This window comes from Cherax quadricarinatus, unplaced genomic scaffold (genome assembly GCF_038502225.1).
Source record: "Cherax quadricarinatus isolate ZL_2023a unplaced genomic scaffold, ASM3850222v1 Contig140, whole genome shotgun sequence".
NCBI lineage: Eukaryota > Metazoa > Arthropoda > Malacostraca > Decapoda > Parastacidae > Cherax > Cherax quadricarinatus.
Genome location: NW_027195166.1, coordinates 220,777 through 240,447, shown reverse-complemented (window position 1 = coordinate 240,447; position 19,671 = coordinate 220,777). Strand labels below are relative to the sequence as shown.

At 47.0% G+C, this 19,671-nt stretch overlaps 1 protein-coding gene across 1 annotated transcript in view; it reads right to left on the bottom strand.

Moving 5' to 3' along the window:
* LOC128685665 (endoribonuclease Dicer-like) overlaps positions 1-19,671 on the bottom strand; it is a 179,226-nt gene that overhangs the window by 43,017 nt on the left and 116,538 nt on the right. The window contains exon 4 of the mRNA XM_070080090.1: positions 17,295-17,413. Coding sequence (XP_069936191.1) covers positions 17,295-17,413 — 119 coding nt within the window. The remainder of the gene's footprint in view (positions 1-17,294; positions 17,414-19,671) is intronic.

The following is a 19,671-nucleotide window of genomic DNA, read 5'->3' as shown; positions in this document are numbered from 1 at the left end:
AGGACGGTAGTACCTCCCTGGGTGGTTGCTGTCTATCAACCTACTACCACAGGACGGTAGTACCTCCCTGGGTGGCTGCTGTCTACCAACCTACTACCACAGGACGGTAGTACCTCCCTGGGTGGTTGCTGTCTACCAACCTACTACCACAGGACGGTAGTACCTCCCTGGGTGGTTGCTGTCTACCAACCTACTACCACAGGACGGTAGTACCTCCCTGGGTGGCTGCTGTCTACCAACCTACTACCACAGGACGGTAGTACCTCCCTGGGTGGTTGCTGTCTATCAACCTACTACCACAGGACGGTAGTACCTCCCTGGGTGGTTGCTGTCTATCAACCTACTACCACAGGACGGTAGTACCTCCCTGGGTGGTTGCTGTCTACCAACCTACTACCACAGGACGGTAGTACCTCCCTGGGTGGTTGCTGTCTACCAACCTACTACCACAGGACGGTAGTACCTCCCTGGGTGGTTGCTGTCTACCAACCTACTACCACAGGACGGTAGTACCTCCCTGGGTGGTTGCTGTCTATCAACCTACTACCACAGGACGGTAGTACCTCCCTGGGTGGTTGCTGTCTACCAACCTACTACCACAGGACGGTAGTACCTCCCTGGGTGGTTGCTGTCTATCAACCTACTACCACAGGACGGTAGTACCTCCCTGGGTGGTTGCTGTCTATCAACCTACTACCACAGGACGGTAGTACCTCCCTGGGTGGTTGCTGTCTATCAACCTACTACCACAGGACGGTAGTACCTCCCTGGGTGGTTGCTGTCTATCAACCTACTACCACAGGACGGTAGTACCTCCCTGGGTGGTTGCTGTCTACCAACCTACTACCACAGGACGGTAGTACCTCCCTGGGTGGTTGCTGTCTACCAACCTACTACCACAGGACGGTAGTACCTCCCTGGGTGGCTGCTGTCTATCAACCTACTACCACAGGACGGTAGTACCTCCCTGGGTGGCTGCTGTCTACCAACCTACTACCACAGGACGGTAGTACTTCCCTGGGTGGTTGCTGTCTATCAGCCTACTACCACAGGACGGTAGTACCTTCCTGGGTGGCTGCTGTCTACCAACCTACTACCACAGGACGGTAGTACCTCCCTGGGTGGTTGCTGTCTACCAACCTACTACCACAGGACGGTAGTACCTCCCTGGGTGGTTGCTGTCTACCAACCTACTACCACAGGACGGTAGTACCTCCCTGGGTGGCTGCTGTCTACCAACCTACTACCACAGGACGGTAGTACCTCCCTGGGTGGTTGCTGTCTACCAACCTACTACCACAGGACGGTAGTACCTCCCTGGGTGGTTGCTGTCTATCAACCTACTACCACAGGACGGTAGTACCTCCCTGGGTGGTTGCTGTCTACCAACCTACTACCACAGGACGGTAGTACCTCCCTGGGTGGCTGCTGTCTACCAACCTACTACCACAGGACTGTACTACCTCCCTGGGGGGCTGCTGTCTATCAACCTACTACCACCGGACGGTAGTACCTCCCTGGGTGGTTGCTGTCTACCAACCTACTACCACAGGACGGTAGTACCTCCCTGGGTGGTTGCTGTCTACCAACCTACTACCACAGGACGGTAGTACCTCCCTGGGTGGTTGCTGTCTACCAACCTACTACCACAGGACGGTAGTACCTCCCTGGGTGGTTGCTGTCTACCAACCTACTACCACAGGACGGTAGTACCTCCCTGGGTGGTTGCTGTCTACCAACCTACTACCACAGGACGGTAGTACCTCCCTGGGTGGCTGCTGTCTACCAACCTACTACCACAGGACGGTAGTACCTCCCTGGGTGGTTGCTGTCTACCAACCTACTACCACAGGACGGTAGTACCTCCCTGGGTGGTTGCTGTCTACCAACCTACTACCACAGGACGGTAGTACCTCCCTGGGTGGTTGCTGTCTACCAACCTACTACCACAGGACGGTAGTACCTCCCTGGGTGGTTGCTGTCTACCAACCTACTACCACAGGACGGTAGTACCTCCCTGGGTGGCTGCTGTCTATCAACCTACTACCACAGGACGGTAGTACCTCCCTGGGTGGTTGCTGTCTACCAACCTACTACCACAGGACGGTAGTACCTCCCTGGGTGGTTGCTGTCTATCAACCTACTACAACAGGACGATAGTACCTCCCTGGGTGGCTGCTGTTTACCAACATACTACCACAGGACGGTAGTACTTCCCTGTGTGGTTGCTGTCTATCAGCCTACTAGAACAGGACGATAGTCCCTCCCTGGGTGGGTGCTGTCTACCAAGCTACTACCACAAGACGCTAGTACCTCCCTGGGTTGTTGCTGTCTACCAACCTACTACCACAGGACGGTAGTACCTCCCTGGGTGGTTGCTGTCTACCAACCTACTACCACAGGACGGTAGTACCTCCCTGGGCGGCTGCTGTCTATCAACCTACTACCACAGGACGGTAGTACCTCCCTGGGTGGCTGCTGTCTACCAACCTACTACCACAGGACGGTAGTACCTCCCTGGGTGGTTGCTGTCTACCAACCTACTACCACAGGACGGTAGTACCTCCCTGGGTGGTTGCTGTCTACCAACCTACTACCACAGGACGGTAGTACCTCCCTGGGTGGTTGCTCTATACCAACCTGCTACCACTGGATGGTACTACCTAACTGGGTTGTTGCTGTCTATAAACCTACTGCCACAGGACGGTAGTACGTCTCTGGGTGGTTGCAGTCTACTCACCTACTACCACAGGACGGTAGTACCTCCCTGGGTGGTTACTGTGTACCAACCTACTACCACTGCATGGTAGTTCTTCCCTGGGTGGTTGCTGTCTACCAACCTACTACCACAGGACGGTAGTACCTCCCTGGGTGGCTGCTGTCTACCAACCTACTACCACAGGACGGTAGTACCTCCCTGGGTGGTTGCTGTCTACCAGCCTACTACCACAGGACGGTAGTACCTCCCTGGGTGGCTGCTGTCTATCAACCTACTACCACAGGACGGTAGTACCTCCCTGGGTGGTTGCTGTCTACCAACCTACTACCACAGGACGGTAGTACCTCCCTGGGTGGCTGCTGTCTACCAACCTACTACCACAGGACGGTAGTACCTCCCTGGGTGGTTGCTGTCTACCAACCTACTACCACAGGACGGTAGTACCTCCCTGGGTGGTTGCTGTCTACCAACCTACTACCACAGGACGGTAGTACCTCCCTGGGTGGTTGCTGTCTATCAACCTACTACCACAGGACGGTAGTACCTCCCTGGGTGGCTGCTGTCTATCAACCTACTACCACAGGACGGTAGTACCTCCCTGGGTGGTTGCTGTCTATCAACCTACTACCACAGGACGGTAGTACCTCCCTGGGTGGCTGCTGTCTATCAACCTACTACCACAGGACGGTAGTACCTCCCTGGGTGGCTGCTGTCTACCAACCTACTACCACAGGACGGTAGTACCTCCCTGGGTGGCTGCTGTCTATCAACCTACTACCACAGGACGGTAGTACCTCCCTGGGTGGTTGCTGTCTATCAACCTACTACCACAGGACGGTAGTACCTCCCTGGGTGGCTGCTGTCTATCAACCTACTACCACAGGACGGTAGTACCTCCCTGGGTGGCTGCTGTCTATCAACCTACTACCACAGGACGGTAGTACCTCCCTGGGTGGCTGCTGTCTATCAACCTACTACCACAGGACGGTAGTACCTCCCTGGGTGGTTGCTGTCTACCAACCTACTACCACAGGACGGTAGTACCTCCCTGGGTGGTTCCTGTCTATCAACCTACTACCACAGGACGGTAGTACCTCCCTGGGTGGCTGCTGTCTATCAACCTACTACCACAGGACGGTAGTACCTCCCTGGGTGGCTGCTGTCTATCAACCTACTACCACAGGACGGTAGTACCTCCCTGGGTGGTTGCTGTCTACCAACCTACTACCACAGGACGGTAGTACCTCCCTGGGTGGTTGCTGTCTATCAACCTACTACCACAGGACGGTAGTACCTCCCTGGGTGGCTGCTGTCTACCAACCTACTACCACAGGACGGTAGTACCTCCCTGGGTGGTTGCTGTCTATCAACCTACTACCACAGGACGGTAGTACCTCCCTGGGTGGTTGCTGTCTACCAACCTACTACCACAGGACGGTAGTACCTCCCTGGGTGGTTGCTGTCTACCAACCTACTACCACAGGACGGTAGTACCTCCCTGGGTGGCTGCTGTCTACCAACCTACTACCACAGGACGGTAGTACCTCCCTGGGTGGTTGCTGTCTACCAACCTACTACCACAGGACGGTAGTACCTCCCTGGGTGGTTGCTGTCTACCAACCTACTACCACAGGACGGTAGTACCTCCCTGGGTGGCTGCTGTCTACCAACCTACTACCACAGGACGGTAGTACCTCCCTGGGTGGCTGCTGTCTACCAACCTACTACCACAGGACGGTAGTACCTCCCTGGGTGGCTGCTGTCTATCAACCTACTACCACAGGACGGTAGTACCTCCCTGGGTGGCTGCTGTCTACCAACCTACTACCACAGGACGGTAGTACCTCCCTGGGTGGTTGCTGTCTACCAACCTACTACCACAGGACGGTAGTACCTCCCTGGGTGGCTGCTGTCTACCAACCTACTACCACAGGACGGTAGTACCTCCCTGGGTGGCTGCTGTCTATCAACCTACTACCACAGGACGGTAGTACCTCCCTGGGTGGCTGCTGTCTACCAACCTACTACCACAGGACGGTAGTACCTCCCTGGGTGGCTGCTGTCTACCAACCTACTACCACAGGACGGTAGTACCTCCCTGGGTGGTTGCTGTCTACCAACCTACTACCACAGGACGGTAGTACCTCCCTGGGTGGCTGCTGTCTATCAACCTACTACCACAGGACGGTAGTACCTCCCTGGGTGGCTGCTGTCTATCAACCTACTACCACAGGACGGTAGTACCTCCCTGGGTGGCTGCTGTCTATCAACCTACTACCACAGGACGGTAGTACCTCCCTGGGTGGCTGCTGTCTACCAACCTACTACCACAGGACGGTAGTACCTCCCTGGGTGGCTGCTGTCTACCAACCTACTACCACAGGACGGTAGTACCTCCCTGGGTGGCTGCTGTCTACCAACCTACTACCACAGGACGGTAGTACCTCCCTGGGTGGCTGCTGTCTATCAACCTACTACCACAGGACGGTAGTACCTCCCTGGGTGGCTGCTGTCTATCAACCTACTACCACAGGACGGTAGTACCTCCCTGGGTGGCTGCTGTCTATCAACCTACTACCACAGGACGGTAGTACCTCCCTGGGTGGCTGCTGTCTACCAACCTACTACCACAGGACGGTAGTACCTCCCTGGGTGGCTGCTGTCTATCAACCTACTACCACAGGACGGTAGTACCTCCCTGGGTGGCTGCTGTCTATCAACCTACTACCACAGGACGGTAGTACCTCCCTGGGTGGTTGCTGTCTATCAACCTACTACCACAGGACGGTAGTACCTCCCTGGGTGGCTGCTGTCTACCAACCTACTACCACAGGACGGTAGTACCTCCCTGGGTGGTTGCTGTCTACTACCAACCTACTACCACGGGAGGGTAGTACCTCCATGGGTGGCTGCTGTCTATCAACCTACTACCACAGGACGGTAGTACCTCCCTGGGTGGCTGCTGTCTATCAACCTACTACCACAGGACGGTAGTACCTCTCTGTGTGGCTGCTGTCTATCAACCTACTACCACAGGACGGTAGTACCTCCCTGGGTGGCTGCTGTCTACCAACCTACTACCACAGGACGGTAGTACCTCCCTGGGTGGCTGCTGTCTACCAACCTACTACCACAGGACGGTAGTACCTCCCTGGGTGGCTGCTGTCTATCAACCTACTACCACAGGACGGTAGTACCTCCCTGGGTGGTTGCTGTCTACCAACCTACTACCACAGGACGGTAGTACCTCCCTGGGTGGCTGCTGTCTACCAACCTACTACCACAGGACGGTAGTACCTCCCTGGGTGGCTGCTGTCTATCAACCTACTACCACAGGACGGTAGTACCTCCCTGGGTGGCTGCTGTCTATCAACCTACTACCACAGGACGGTAGTACCTCCCTGGGTGGCTGCTGTCTATCAACCTACTACCACAGGACGGTAGTACCTCCCTGGGTGGCTGCTGTCTACCAACCTACTACCACAGGACGGTAGTACCTCCCTGGGTGGCTGCTGTCTATCAACCTACTACCACAGGACGGTAGTACCTCCCTGGGTGGTTGCTGTCTATCAACCTACTACCACAGGACGATAGTACCTCCCTGGGCGGCTGCTGTCTACCAATCTACTACCACAGGACGGTAGTACCTCCCTGGGCGGCTGCTGTCTATCAACCTACTACCACAGGATGGTAGTACCTACCTGGGTGGTTGCTGTATACCAACCTACTAAAAGAGGACGGTAGTACCTCCCTGGGCGGCTGCTGTCTATCAACCTACTACCACAGGACGGTAGTACCTCCCTGGGTGGCTGCTGTCTATCAACCTACTACCACAGGACGGTAGTACCTCCCTGGGTGGCTGCTGTCTACCAACCTACTACCACAGGACGGTAGTACCTCCCTGGGTGGTTGCTGTCTACCAACCTACTACCACAGAACAGCAGTACCTCCCTGGGCGGCTGCTGTCTATCAACCTACTACCACAGGACGGTAGTACCTCCCTGGGTGGTTGCTGTCTACCAACCTACTACCACAGGACGGTAGTACCTCCCTGGGTGGCTGCTGTCTACCAACCTACTACCACAGGACGGTAGTACCTCCCTGGGTGGCTGCTGTCTACCAACCTACTACCACAGGACGGTAGTACCTCCCTGGGTGGCTGCTGTCTATCAACCTACTACCACAGGACGGTAGTACCTCCCTGGGTGGCTGCTGTCTACCAACCTACTACCACAGGACGGTAGTACCTCCCTGGATGGCTGCTGTCTATCAACCTACTACCACAGGATGGTAGTACCTCCCTGGGTGGCTGCTGTCTATCAACCTACTACCACAGGACGGTAGCACCTCCCTGAGTGGTTGCTGCCTACCAACCTACTACCACAGGACGGTAGTACCTCCCTGGGTGGCTGCTGTCTACTAACCTACTACCACAGGACGGTAGTACCTCCCTGGGTGGCTGCTGTCTATCAACCTACTACCACAGGACGGTAGTACCTCCCTGGGTGGCTGCTGTCTATCAACCTACTACCACAGGACGGTAGTACCTCCCTGGGTGGCTGCTGTCTACCAACCTACTACCACAGGACGGTAGTACCTCCCTGCGTGGTTGCTGTCTACCAGCCTACTACCACAGGACGGTAGTACCTCCCTGGGCGGTTGCTGTCTACCAACCTACTACCACAGGACGGTAGTACCTCCCTGGGTGGCTGCTGTCTATCAACCTACTACCACAGGACGGTAGTACCTCCCTGGGTGGCTGCTGTCTATCAACCTACTACCACAGGACGGTAGTACCTCCCTGGGTGGCTGCTGTCTATCAACCTACTACCACAGGACGGTAGTACCTCCCTGGGTGGCTGCTGTCTATCAACCTACTACCACAGGACGGTAGTACCTCCCTGGGTGGCTGCTGTCTACCAACCTACTACCACAGGACGGTAGTACCTCCCTGGGGAATACATTTATTTTGTGAAGTGTGAATACATGAAGAATACATGAAGAATACATGAATACATGAAGAATACATGAAGAATACATGAAGAATACATGAAGAATACAGAAAGAATACAGAAAGAATACAGAAAGAATACATGAAGAATACATGAAGAATACATGAAGAATACATGAATACATGAAGAATACATGAAGAATACATGAAGAATACATGAAGAATACATGAAGAATACAGAAAGAATACAGAAAGAATACAGAAAGAATACATGAAGAATACATGAAGAATACATGAAGAATACATGAAGAATACATGAAGAATACATGAAGAATACATGAAGAATACATGAAGAATACAGAAAGAATACAGAAAGAATACAGAAAGAATACAGAAAGAATACATGAAGAATACATGAAGAATACATGAAGAATACATGAAGAATACATGAAGAATACATGAAGAATACATGAAGAATACATGAAGAATACATGAAGAATGGCTATAACTGAAAACTGCTGCATTAGTGAAATGCCATAAAATGAAGCACTGTAAAGCAGGATATGACTATATAAGGTAAAGTGAGAAACTCTGGTGGTGGGTGTAAGGAAGAGAAACTCTGGCGGTGGGTGTAAGGAAGAGAAACTCTGGTGGTGGGTGTAAGGAAGAGAAACTCTGGTGGTGGCTGTAAGGAAGAGAAACTCTGGTGTTGGGTGTAAGGAAGACAAACTCTGGTGGTGGGTGTAAGGAAGAGAAACTCTGGTGGTGGGTATAAGGAAGAGAAACTCTGGTGGTGGCTGTAAGGAAGAGAAACTCTGGTGGTGGGTGTAAGGAAGAGAAACTCTGGTGGTGGGTGTAAGGAAGAGAAACTCTGGTGGTGGCTGTAAGGAAGAGAAACTCTGGTGGTGGGTATAAGGAAGAGAAACTCTGGTGGTGGGTATAAGGAAGAGAAACTCAGGTGGTGGGTATAAGGAAGAGAAACTCTGGTGGTGGGTGTAAGGAAGAGAAACTCTGGTGGTGGGTATAAGGAAGAGAAACTCTGGCGGTGGGTGTAAGGAAGACAAACTCTGGTGGTGGGTGTAAGGAAGAGAAACTCTGGTGGTGAGTATAAGGAAGAGAAACTCTGGTGGTGGGTGTAAAGAAGAGAAACTCTGGTGGTGGGTGTAAGGAAGAGAAACTCTGGTGGTGGTTGTAAGGAAGAGAAACTCTGGTGGTGGGTATAAGGAAGAGAAACTCTGGTGGTGGGTGTAAAGAAGAGAAACTCTGGTGGTGGGTGTAAGGAAGAGAAACTCTGGTGGTGGGTATAAAGAAGAGAAACTCTGGTGGTGGGTATAAGGAAGAGAAACTCTGGTGGTGGGTGTAAGGAAGAGAAACTCTGGTGGTGGGTGTAAGGAAGAGAAACTCTGGTGGTGGGTGTAAGAAAGAGAAACTCTGGTGGTGGGTGTAAGGAAGAGAAACTCTGGTGGTGGGTATAAGGAAGAGAAACTCTGGTGGTGGGTGTAAGGAAGAGAAACTCTGGTGGTGGGTGTAAGGAAGAGAAACTCTGGTGGTGGGTATAAGGAAGAGAAACTCTGGTGGTGGGTGTAAGGAAGAGAAACTCTGGTGGTGGGTGTAAGGAAGAGAAACTCTGGTGGTGGCTGTAAGGAAGAGAAACTCTGGTGGTGGCTGTAAGGAAGAGAAACTCTGGTGGTGGGTATACAGAAGAGAAACTCTGGTGGTGGGTATAAGGAAGAGAAACTCTGGTGGTGAGTAAAAGGAAGAGAAACTCTGGTGGTGGGTGTAAGGAAGAGAAACTCTGGTGGTGAGTATAAGGAAGAGAAACTCTGGTGGTGGGTGTAAGGAAGAGAAACTCTGGTGGTGAGTAAAAGGAAGAGAAACTCTGGTGGTGGGTATAAGGAAGAGAAACTCTGGTGGTGGGTATAAAGAAGAGAAACTCTGGTGGTGGGTATAAAGAAGAGAAACTCTGGTGGTGAGTAAAAGGAAGAGAAACTCTGGTGGTGGGTATAAGGAAGAGAAACTCTGGTGGTGGGTGTAAGGAAGAGAAACTCTGGTGGTGGGTATAAAGAAGAGAAACTCTGTTGGTGGGTATAAAGAAGAGAAACTCTGGTGGTGAGTAAAAGGAAGAGAAACTCTGGTGGTGGGTATAAGGAAAAGAAACTCTGGTGGTGGGTATAAAGAAGAGAAACTCTGGTGGTGGGTGTAAGGAAGAGAAACTCTGGTGGTGGGTATAAGGAAGAGAAACTCTGGTGGTGGGTATAAGGAAGAGAAACTCTGGTGGTGAGTATAAGGAAGAGAAACTCTGGTGGTGGGTATAAGGAAAAGAAACTCTGGTGGTGGGTGTAAGGAAGAGAAACTCTGGTGGTGGGTATAAGGAAGAGAAACTCTGGTGGTGGGTGTAAGGAAGAGAAACTCTGGTGGTGGATATAAGGAAGAGAAACTCTGGTGGCGGGTATAAGGAAGAGAAACTCTGGTGGTGGGTGTAAGGAAGAGAAACTCTGGTGGTGGGTGTAAGGAAGAGAAACTCTGGTGGTGGGTGTAAGGAAGAGAAACTCTGGTGGTGGGTGTAAGGAAGAGAAACTCTGGTGATGGGTATAAGGAAAACTCTGGTGGTGGGTGTAAGGAAGAGAAACTCTGGTGGTGGGTGTAAGGAAGAGAAACTCTGGTGGTGGGTATAAAGAAGAGAAACTCTGGTGGTGAGTAAAAGGAAGAGAAACTCTGGTGGTGGGTATAAGGAAGAGAAACTCTGGTGGTGGGTATAAAGAAGAGAAACTCTGGTGGTGGGTATAAAGAAGAGAAACTCTGGTGGTGAGTAAAAGGAAGAGAAACTCTGGTGGTGGGTATAAGGAAGAGAAACTCTGGTGGTGGGTGTAAGGAAGAGAAACCCTGGTGGTGGGTATAAAGAAGAGAAACTCTGGTGGTGGGTATAAGGAAGAGAAACTCTGGTGGTGGGTATAAGGAAGAGAAACTCTGGTGGTGGGTATAAAGAAGAGAAACTCTGGTGGTGGGTATAAAGAAGAGAAACTCTGGTGGTGGGTATAAGGAAGAGAAACTCTGGTGGTGGGTATAAGGAAGAGAAACTCTGGTGGTGGGTATAAGGAAGAGAAACTCTGGTGGTGGGTATAAGGAAGAGAAACACTGGTGGTGGGTATAAGGAAGAGAAACTGTGGTGGTGGGTATAAAGAAGAGAAACTCTGGTGGTGAGTAAAAGGAAGAGAAACTCTGGTGGTGGGTATAAGGATGAGAAACTCTGGTGGTGGGTATAAAGAAGAGAAACTCTGGTGGTGGGTATAAGGAAGAGAAACTCTGGTGGTGGGTGTAAGGAAGAGAAACTCTGGTGGTGGGTATAAGGAAGAGAAACTCTGGTGGTGGGTATAAGGAAGAGAAACTCTGGTGGTGGGTATAAGGAAGAGAAACTCTGGTGGTGGGTGTAAGGAAGAGAAACTCTGGTGGTGAGTATAAGGAAGAGAAACTCTGGTGGTGGGTATAAGGAAGAGAAACTCTGGTGGCAGGTTTAAGGAAGAGAAACTCTGGTGGTGGGTACAAGGAAGAGAAACTCTGGTGGTGAGTATAAGGAAGAGAAACTCTGGTGGTGGGTATAAGGAAGAGAAACTCTGGTGGTGGGTATAAAGAAGAGAAACTCTGGTGGTGGGTATAAGGAAGAGAAACTCTGGTGGTGGGTATAAGGAAGAGAAACTCTGGTGGTGAGTATAAGGAAGAGAAACTCTGGTGGTGAGTATAAGGAAGAGAAACTCTGGTGGTGGGTATAAGGAAGAGAAACTCTGGTGGTGGGTATAAAGAAGAGAAACTCTGGTGGTGGGTATAAGGAAGAGAAACTCTGGTGGTGGGTATAAGGAAGAGAAACTCTGGTGGTGAGTATAAGGAAGAGAAACTCTGGTGGTGGGTATAAAGAAGAGAAACTCTGGTGGTGGGTATAAGGAAGAGAAACTCTGGTGGTGGGTATAAGGAAAAGAAACTCTGGTGGTGGGTATAAAGAAGAGAAACTCTGGTGGTGGGTGTAAGGAAGAGAAACTCTGGTGGTGGGTATAAGGAAGAGAAACTCTGGTGGTGGGTATAAGGAAGTGAAACTCTGGTGGTGCATATAAGGAAGGGAAACTCTGGTGGTGGGTATAAGGAAGAGAAACTCTGGTGGTGAGTGTAAGGAAGAGAAACTCTGGTGGTGGTTATAAGGAAGAGAAACTCTGGTGGTGGGTATAAGGAAGAGAAACTCTGGTGGTAGGTATAAGGAAGAGAAACTCTGGTGGTGGGTATAAGGAAGAGAAACTCTGGTGGTGGGTATAAGGAAGAGAAACTCTGGTGGTGGGTATAAGGAAAAGAAACTCTGGTGGTGGGTATAAGGAAGAGAAACTCTGGTGGTGGGTATAAGGAAGAGAAACTCTGGTGGTGGGTGTAAGGAATAGAAACTCTGGTGGTGGGTATAAGGAAGAGAAACTCTGGTGGTGGGTATAAGGAAGAGAAACTCTGGTGGTGAGTATAAGGAAGAGAAACTCTGGTGGTGGGTATAAGGAAGAGAAACTCTGGTGGTGGGTATAAGAAAGAGAAACTCGGGTGGTGGGTATAAGAAAGAGAAACTCGGGTGGTGGGTATAAGGAAGAGAAACTCTGGTGGTGGGTGTAAGGATGAGAAACTCTGGTGGTGGGTGTAAGGATGAGAAACTCTTGTGGTGGGTATAAGGAAGAGAAACTCTGGTGGTGGGTATAAGGAAGAGAAACTCTGGTGGTGGGTATAAGGAAGAGAAACTCTGGTGGTGAGTATAAGGAAGAGAAACTCTGGTGGTGGGTATAAGGAAGAGAAACTATGGTGGTGAGTGTAAGGAAGAGAAACTATGGTGGTGAGTGTAAGGAAGAGAAACTCTGGTGGTGGGTATAAGGAAGAGAAACTCTGGTGGTGGGTATAAGGAAGAGAAACTCTGGTGGTGGGTATAAGGAAGAGAAACTCTGGTGGTGAGTGTAAGGAAGAGAAACTCTGGTGGTGAGTATAAGGAAGAGAAACTCTGGTGCTGGGTATAAGGAAGAGAAACTCTGGTGGTGTGTATAAGTAAGAGAAACTCTGGTGATAGATATAAGGAAGAGAAACTCTGGTGGTGAGTGTAAGGAAGAGAAACTCTGGTGGTGAGTGTAAGGAAGAGAAACTCTGGTGGTGGGTATAAGGAAGAGAAACTCTGGTGGTGGGTATAAGGAAGAGAAACTCTGGTGGTGGGTATAAGGAAGAGAAACTCTGGTGGTGGGTATAAGGAAGAGAAACTCTGGTGGTGGTTATAAAGAAGAGAAACTCTGGTGGTGGGTATAAGGAAGAAAAACTCTGGTGGTGGGTATAAGGAAGAGAAACTCTGGTGGTGAGTATAATTAAGAGAAACTCTGGTTGTGGGTATAAGGAAGAGAAACTCTGGTGGTGGGTATAAGGAAGACTGAGACAAAGTCTGTCAACAATGACTGAATCATAACAACATAACCAACAAACACTCACAAATATATAAAAGAATAATCACAGAGGAAGAAAATTTGTTATCAATGTACACCTTAAGTTATTTGTTCTGGGTGAATATAAGGTGTAATGAAGTGTTCACCTTAACCCTTAGAGGGTCAGACCCCCCATCTGAAACTTGTCCATAGGGTCCAAGAATTTAAAAAAAAAAAAAAACTTAATTTTTCTTATGAAACAGTAGAGAATCTGTTTCTGGCAGAAATAAAACAAAAAGTATGAAATTTGAAGAAAAACTGGCGAAATTACACTTTGGCAAATTTTGCTGTGTCAGTGAAATTTATGCATCAGTGATTTTGCCCAATTTGACTCCTATTTAAGGCCAATTACGTTGTTCCAGTTGACCAAATTCTTAGCTATTTCACTAGTGTGCCTTCTGTTTTATCGACTGAGCACAAGAAACCAACCAATAAACTATTTCAACTACCCAATAAAGGTAATTTGGTCAATTTCACACAAATTTAAAAATATTCCAGTTTCAAAACATGGACCAGAATATACAATGCAGGTATTCATGGCACTAAAATATCATTTGCTCTGTTTATTATTTATGTTTCCAGGCTTTACACATGAATTCCATTTTGATTTTTAACCCTTTGACTGTCGCGGTCGTATATATACGTCATGGGAGATACCGTGTTTGACGTATCTATACGCATAAATTCTAGCGGCTTCAAATCAAGCGGGAGAGGGCTGGTAGGCCTACACGAGAGAGAATGGGTCTCAGTGGTCGGTGTGCACCCTGTGAAAAAAATCTGGGACTCAGTGGTGCATTGTGGGAACGCCATCTTGGTAGTCCATTTTCACCATGCCTCACGGTAAGAAGTTCCTCACTCCTCGGTGGATTGGAGGTCTTTTGTTCCCAAGTGATAGCTCAAACAGTGATGATAGTGTCAGTGAAAGTGAATTCCCTGGTTTTGAAGCGGGTGTGACCGAGAAAATTACCCAGGATAACATAATTAGTGATGAAAACCCAGATGACCCACAACCTTCCACCTCTGGTGCTGGGCCGGCTCGTTCATGTTCACCTGTACCAGGACGAAAGAGGAAACTATTTGCCCGTGTACAAGACTCAGATGTGAGCAGTGCAAGTGATAGTGATAGTGATTTCAAGGTTATTGAAAGCAGTTCTAGTTGTGACAGTGAGGGTGAATATTCCCCAGTGAAGCGGCAGTATATACGACGTCGCATGCAGTCTGGTAGTGTGCCATATGCTCTTCCAAGAGGAAGGAGTACATCTCGGAGCACATCCCATGGCCCTACACCACGTCCTGATAGTGAAGATGACGATATTGTTACGATGGGTATAAATGATTTGAGTGAGGCAGCAGGCGGTGGTGGTGATAGTGATGGTGGCATGAGTCATGTGACACCAGCAGCGGGCCACGCTACTGCCCGCGCTGCTGAATCTGCACAACTACAACCAGCCTCGGCCGACCCCACACTCTCACAACCACAACCACAACCTGCACAACCACAACGACATTACAATATCCAGAACGCACCAGCTGACCGCATCTGGGATTGGCAGCAAGATGACAAGTTTGTTCCCAATCCCCATGACTTTGATGGAGGACAAAGTGGAATACGGCCATCATGTACACTTGGGAACAATCCCACTGAACTGGAATGCTTTCAGTTGTTCTTCGATGAACCCCTGATGGGCATTATTGTCAGGGAAAGCAATACATACTATGAGTACACCATGGCAAACACTATTCTGTCACCAAGATCACGCCTACACCAGTGGAAGGACACAACTGTGGCAGAGATGTATCTGTTCTTTGCCACAATAATGCTTATGCCATATGTGTATAAGCATAGTGTCAACACATACTGGGTGACAGACCGCCTGATTTCAACCCCTGCTTTCAGTGACATTATACCAGTGAATAGATTTGTGTTACTGTTACTTATGTTACACTTTTCAGACAAAACCAGGCCTGACAGAAGCGACAGTTTATGTAAGATCAGACGTGTGTTTATGTACCTGAAACAAAAGTGCTGTATGTATTTTCATCCCTTCAGGAAGCTTGTTATTGATGAGTCTTTGATTTTGTTCAAAGGAAGACTGTCATTCAAGCAGTATATACCAAGCAAGAGGAAACGCTTTGGTATAAAGTTATTTGTTCTGTGTGATTGCAAAACTGGTCTGGTTTTGGATATAATTGTGCACACTGGCGGTAAAACATTGGAAGATACCAGGAAGTTACTGGGTATCTCTGGTGATGTGGTTAGAACAATGATGGAGCCATATCTTGGTAAGGGGCATATTTTATATACTGACAACTGGTACACAAGCCCTATACTCAGTGATTTCTTGTGTATGAACATGACAGATGTGTGTGGCACAGTGCGTAGAAATCGTAAACATATGCCTAGGTTCGAAGCTGGCAGTCGTAGAGGTGAAGTGCAGGTGTTTGCTGCCAATGACATCATGGCATTTCGGTGGCATGACAAACGTGATGTCACACTGCTGACATCAGTTCACCGACACGAAATGGTAGACACTGGCAAGCAGAATAGAGAGACCAATGAACCCATTGTAAAACCTGCAGATGTGATGGATTACAACCTCAATATGCGCTTAGTGGACAAATGTGACATGCAGATTGGGTTTGCTGACTGTGTTCACAAGAGTTATAAGTGGTACATAAAACTGTTTTTCCATCTTCTTGACATTTCCATGCTGAATGCTTATAATATGTATAAGTTGAAGACCAAGAACAAACCCAAATATGGTGAATTTTGTTTGTCAGTCATCAGACAAATAATATTCAAGTACCAAGAAACAACACCTGCAATAGACCAGCGCCCACAAAATTATCAACACATGTCCTCTAGTCTGAGGCCTGGTGATCACTACCCCATACCACTGCCTGCTACTACTGCCAAGAAAAATGCTCAGAAGAGGTGTTTTGTCTGTGGACATACCACAAAACGCCCACAAAAACGCAGAGACACTCATTTTATGTGTGAGGAGTGTAAGACACCATTGTGCTTATACCCATGTTTCAAAGAATTCCACAAGCTGCAGCACTTCTAATAAAGTGTCCAGTGATTGTACATATGTATATATATTATAAAACAATCGTAATAAACATTTGTTTACATTGTTTGTGTAAACAAGTTTTAGCAACATTATAATGATACGAGTGTTTTTGCTATAATTGTGTTACATTCAACGAGTGTATATTTGAACATTGCACAATAATTTGGTCTCACAGGCCACAAAAGTTATGTGAAAAAATAAAATAGTGAAAAAAACAAGAAACCATCGAATACAAGTAAATCTAAGTTTACCGGGTGAGCGGCAGTCGCCGCTGTTGCCACTAGAAGATCAATTTCAGCAAACTTCAGGACTCTATATCTCGGTAAGTACTGATGGGAAAAATTTTTTTGGGGGACTAAAACAATCAGAAAAATAATCTTAACATTTTTATAAGAAAAAATAATTTTTTTTTTTTTCGAATATTTTGCGACACCAGGAGACACTTCAGGATTGGGCCCTTCGACAGTCAAAGGGTTAATTCACAAAAAAGAATTTTTATTCACACCAAAAAATAGATTTATTGTTATGCAATACTGCAATAATTGCATAAATAATATCAGTGGATTCATGATCATGTATTAGACCCACAAGTTGACGTGTATTGGACACACACGTGATATGTTTACTCAAACATCAGAAAAAATTTAACATTTCTGCTAGTTTGAGCTCAGTTTCAAGCTATTTTCATTCCTGAAACCAATCAAAATCATCTCTATTTCTGTAATATGTCTTTCATTCTATCAACTGAGACTAAGAAATGACAAATACAACCGTAAAAACCACATGAAAATACACTGCAAAGTCGCTCTTTTAATCCAAAACACAGTCGTAGTTTTTTTCTTATTATGCACTATGCTGCAGGACTTTTTATGTATGGTGCACACTTAAAACATAGACCCATTCTCTCATATCCAGACCCAAATTTTCTGCTCACAGCTTATCTGAGTGAGCTGAACTCGTGACGTAGTACTACAGCACTGATCATAGCTTTAAAGCAGTAGAACTATGGCACAGACCCTCAAGGGGTTAAGTTATTTGTTCTGGGGGAATAGGAAATGTAGTGAAGTGCTCACCTTAAGTCAGATATCTGTCCTGGTGAATATGAAGTGAAGTGAGAGTAGACATGACCAGTAATCAAGTAGTCCAATACAGCATCACCTAGAAACTCCAGTCTCTGATAGCAGTCAGTCACCTGCAACATTATAATCAACATCAATATTTAATAATTTATCAAATGTGATGAAAATAAAGTATTGTTACGATACTAGAAACAACAGTACGCACTAAATTCACAATAATTGATGCAAGTACAGCCTCTCCTCATTTAGTGACGTACTCATTTACAGATGGCTCGAACTTACGACAGGCTCTCTGACCAGTATTCATACCTAAATAATATATATTAGAGCTGATTTCCTCTATTCTGTTGAGTACAATATACAGTACACTACTGTATAAACAATTAAAAATATACCAGAAATGTTATAAATGGTGTAAGGATGACATTAAAACAATATCAAAGATGGTTAACACAAACCTATCACCATTACAGTATGCTCCTCACTTAAGAGCAGTATGAGATGCGTGGCACACGAGCAAAAAAAAAAAAATCGAAAAATTATGGAAATTGAGTTAATCATATAGAAAAATAGCTTAACTCTTTGGCAACACTCTGGTATACGAATCAATGTTCTGTGACATTTCCACAAGGAATTATGGTCATTTATATCATGTATGATGACGGCGATGTGCGTAGCACATCTGCTCTCAACCCGTATATTTTTTTTAAATTTTTTCCTTGTTTTTTCTTGGTATTGCTTGCATTATTCTTTTAATATAATAATTGATGATTTAGCATCATATGAGAGTAGGAGGTGCTTATCCATAGATTTCCAGCCAATCAAGAACCATCTGGGAACATTAGCTGACTCAGCGGAATTCCTGCTCTCGAGAGAGGCAGGAGAAATCACTTCATTATTATGCTTATGTCAACTCTCTGGCTTATTTATCTATCAGAATTGATCTAATATGACATAATAAACACTATAAATAACATAGAAACATGTTATATACTCTAGACTTGATAAAATAGGTCATACTATGGCGAGTGTCCATCAGCAATATTCCATATGAAATTATTTCCCCTCTTCCCCATGTCGTATTCTTTGGCCTTGAGTAAGAGGAAACGAAGTTTGAGAGGCTAACTGCAGTAGAACACCAGTTTTATAAGGCAAACACTGAAACAAAAGCGATTTTCACAGAATTTTTTTTTTTTTTCAAGATGGGGGGGAGGCTGGCCCGCGTTCCAGGCCAATATCTCAGAAGTAAGTTATTGACTTATTTCACTTAACTGTGCCTTTACTACCTAATTAAGTGGAATAATATTCACAGGCTTTGTAAAATAATGATTGTTCTATTTTTTGGTGACGTACTTTTGGAAATATTCCAAATATTTTGGGATTTATGTGGGAGTAAAGGGCAGATATTTTGCAACAGTAAGAACTTACAAACTTCATTTTTTTGTGGAATAAAGATAAGATATTTAGAGGAAAGTGCAACACCAAAAATTTGTATTAGCGTTGTTCTCTCGGTACCAAGTCCCCAAACAACCTTACGTCATCCCATGTAGGACTACAATCCTGCCAAATGTCATTTTCAGTAAATCTTTTTTCTTTCAGTTGTTTGGGATATCTAATTGACAATTATTTACAGTAAACAGAGTAAATATTTGGTCTTGTGCACCAGCAATGAAAGAAACCTGACGAAAAAAATAAATAAAGTTGTACTACATCCCCTTAGCCACGAATTCCTTTACCAACGTGGTCTTAGGAACGGAACTCCATCATTAAGTGAGGAGAGGCTGTACTAAGTTCACAATAGCTGTTGTGAGTAGTAAGTTCACTGTCATCTAACAGTGTAGTACACTGTTAGATGACAGTGTAAGCACACTGTTAGCTAACAGCATAAGCACAGTTAGATGACAGTGTAAGTACACTGTTAGATGACAGTGTAATACATTGTTGGATGACAGTGCAGTACACTGTTAGATGACAGTGTAAGTACACTGTTACATGACAGTGTAGGAGGCCAGAGTAGTAGAATGTCAGATGACAGTGTACTACACTGGTCTAAAAGTGCAGGAGGCAAAAACTTCATGACATGAGTGCTGTTGAAGTGAGAGCACTGATAATGACACTCAGAAACTAATAAGTTGGACATGAGTGCCTGTACTCTGAAGAATGAGTGAGGATGGTACCGTTCTGGAGGTGGGAAGTACAGTCCCTGTACTCTAAAGGATGAGTGAGGATGTTACAGTCCTGGAGGTGGGAAGTACAGTGCCTACTGACACCAAAACATCATTCATGCTGACACCAGAAAACACATTAAAAATACTGACACTAGAACACCAGCCATGCTAACACCAGAACACCAGTCATGCTGACACTAGAA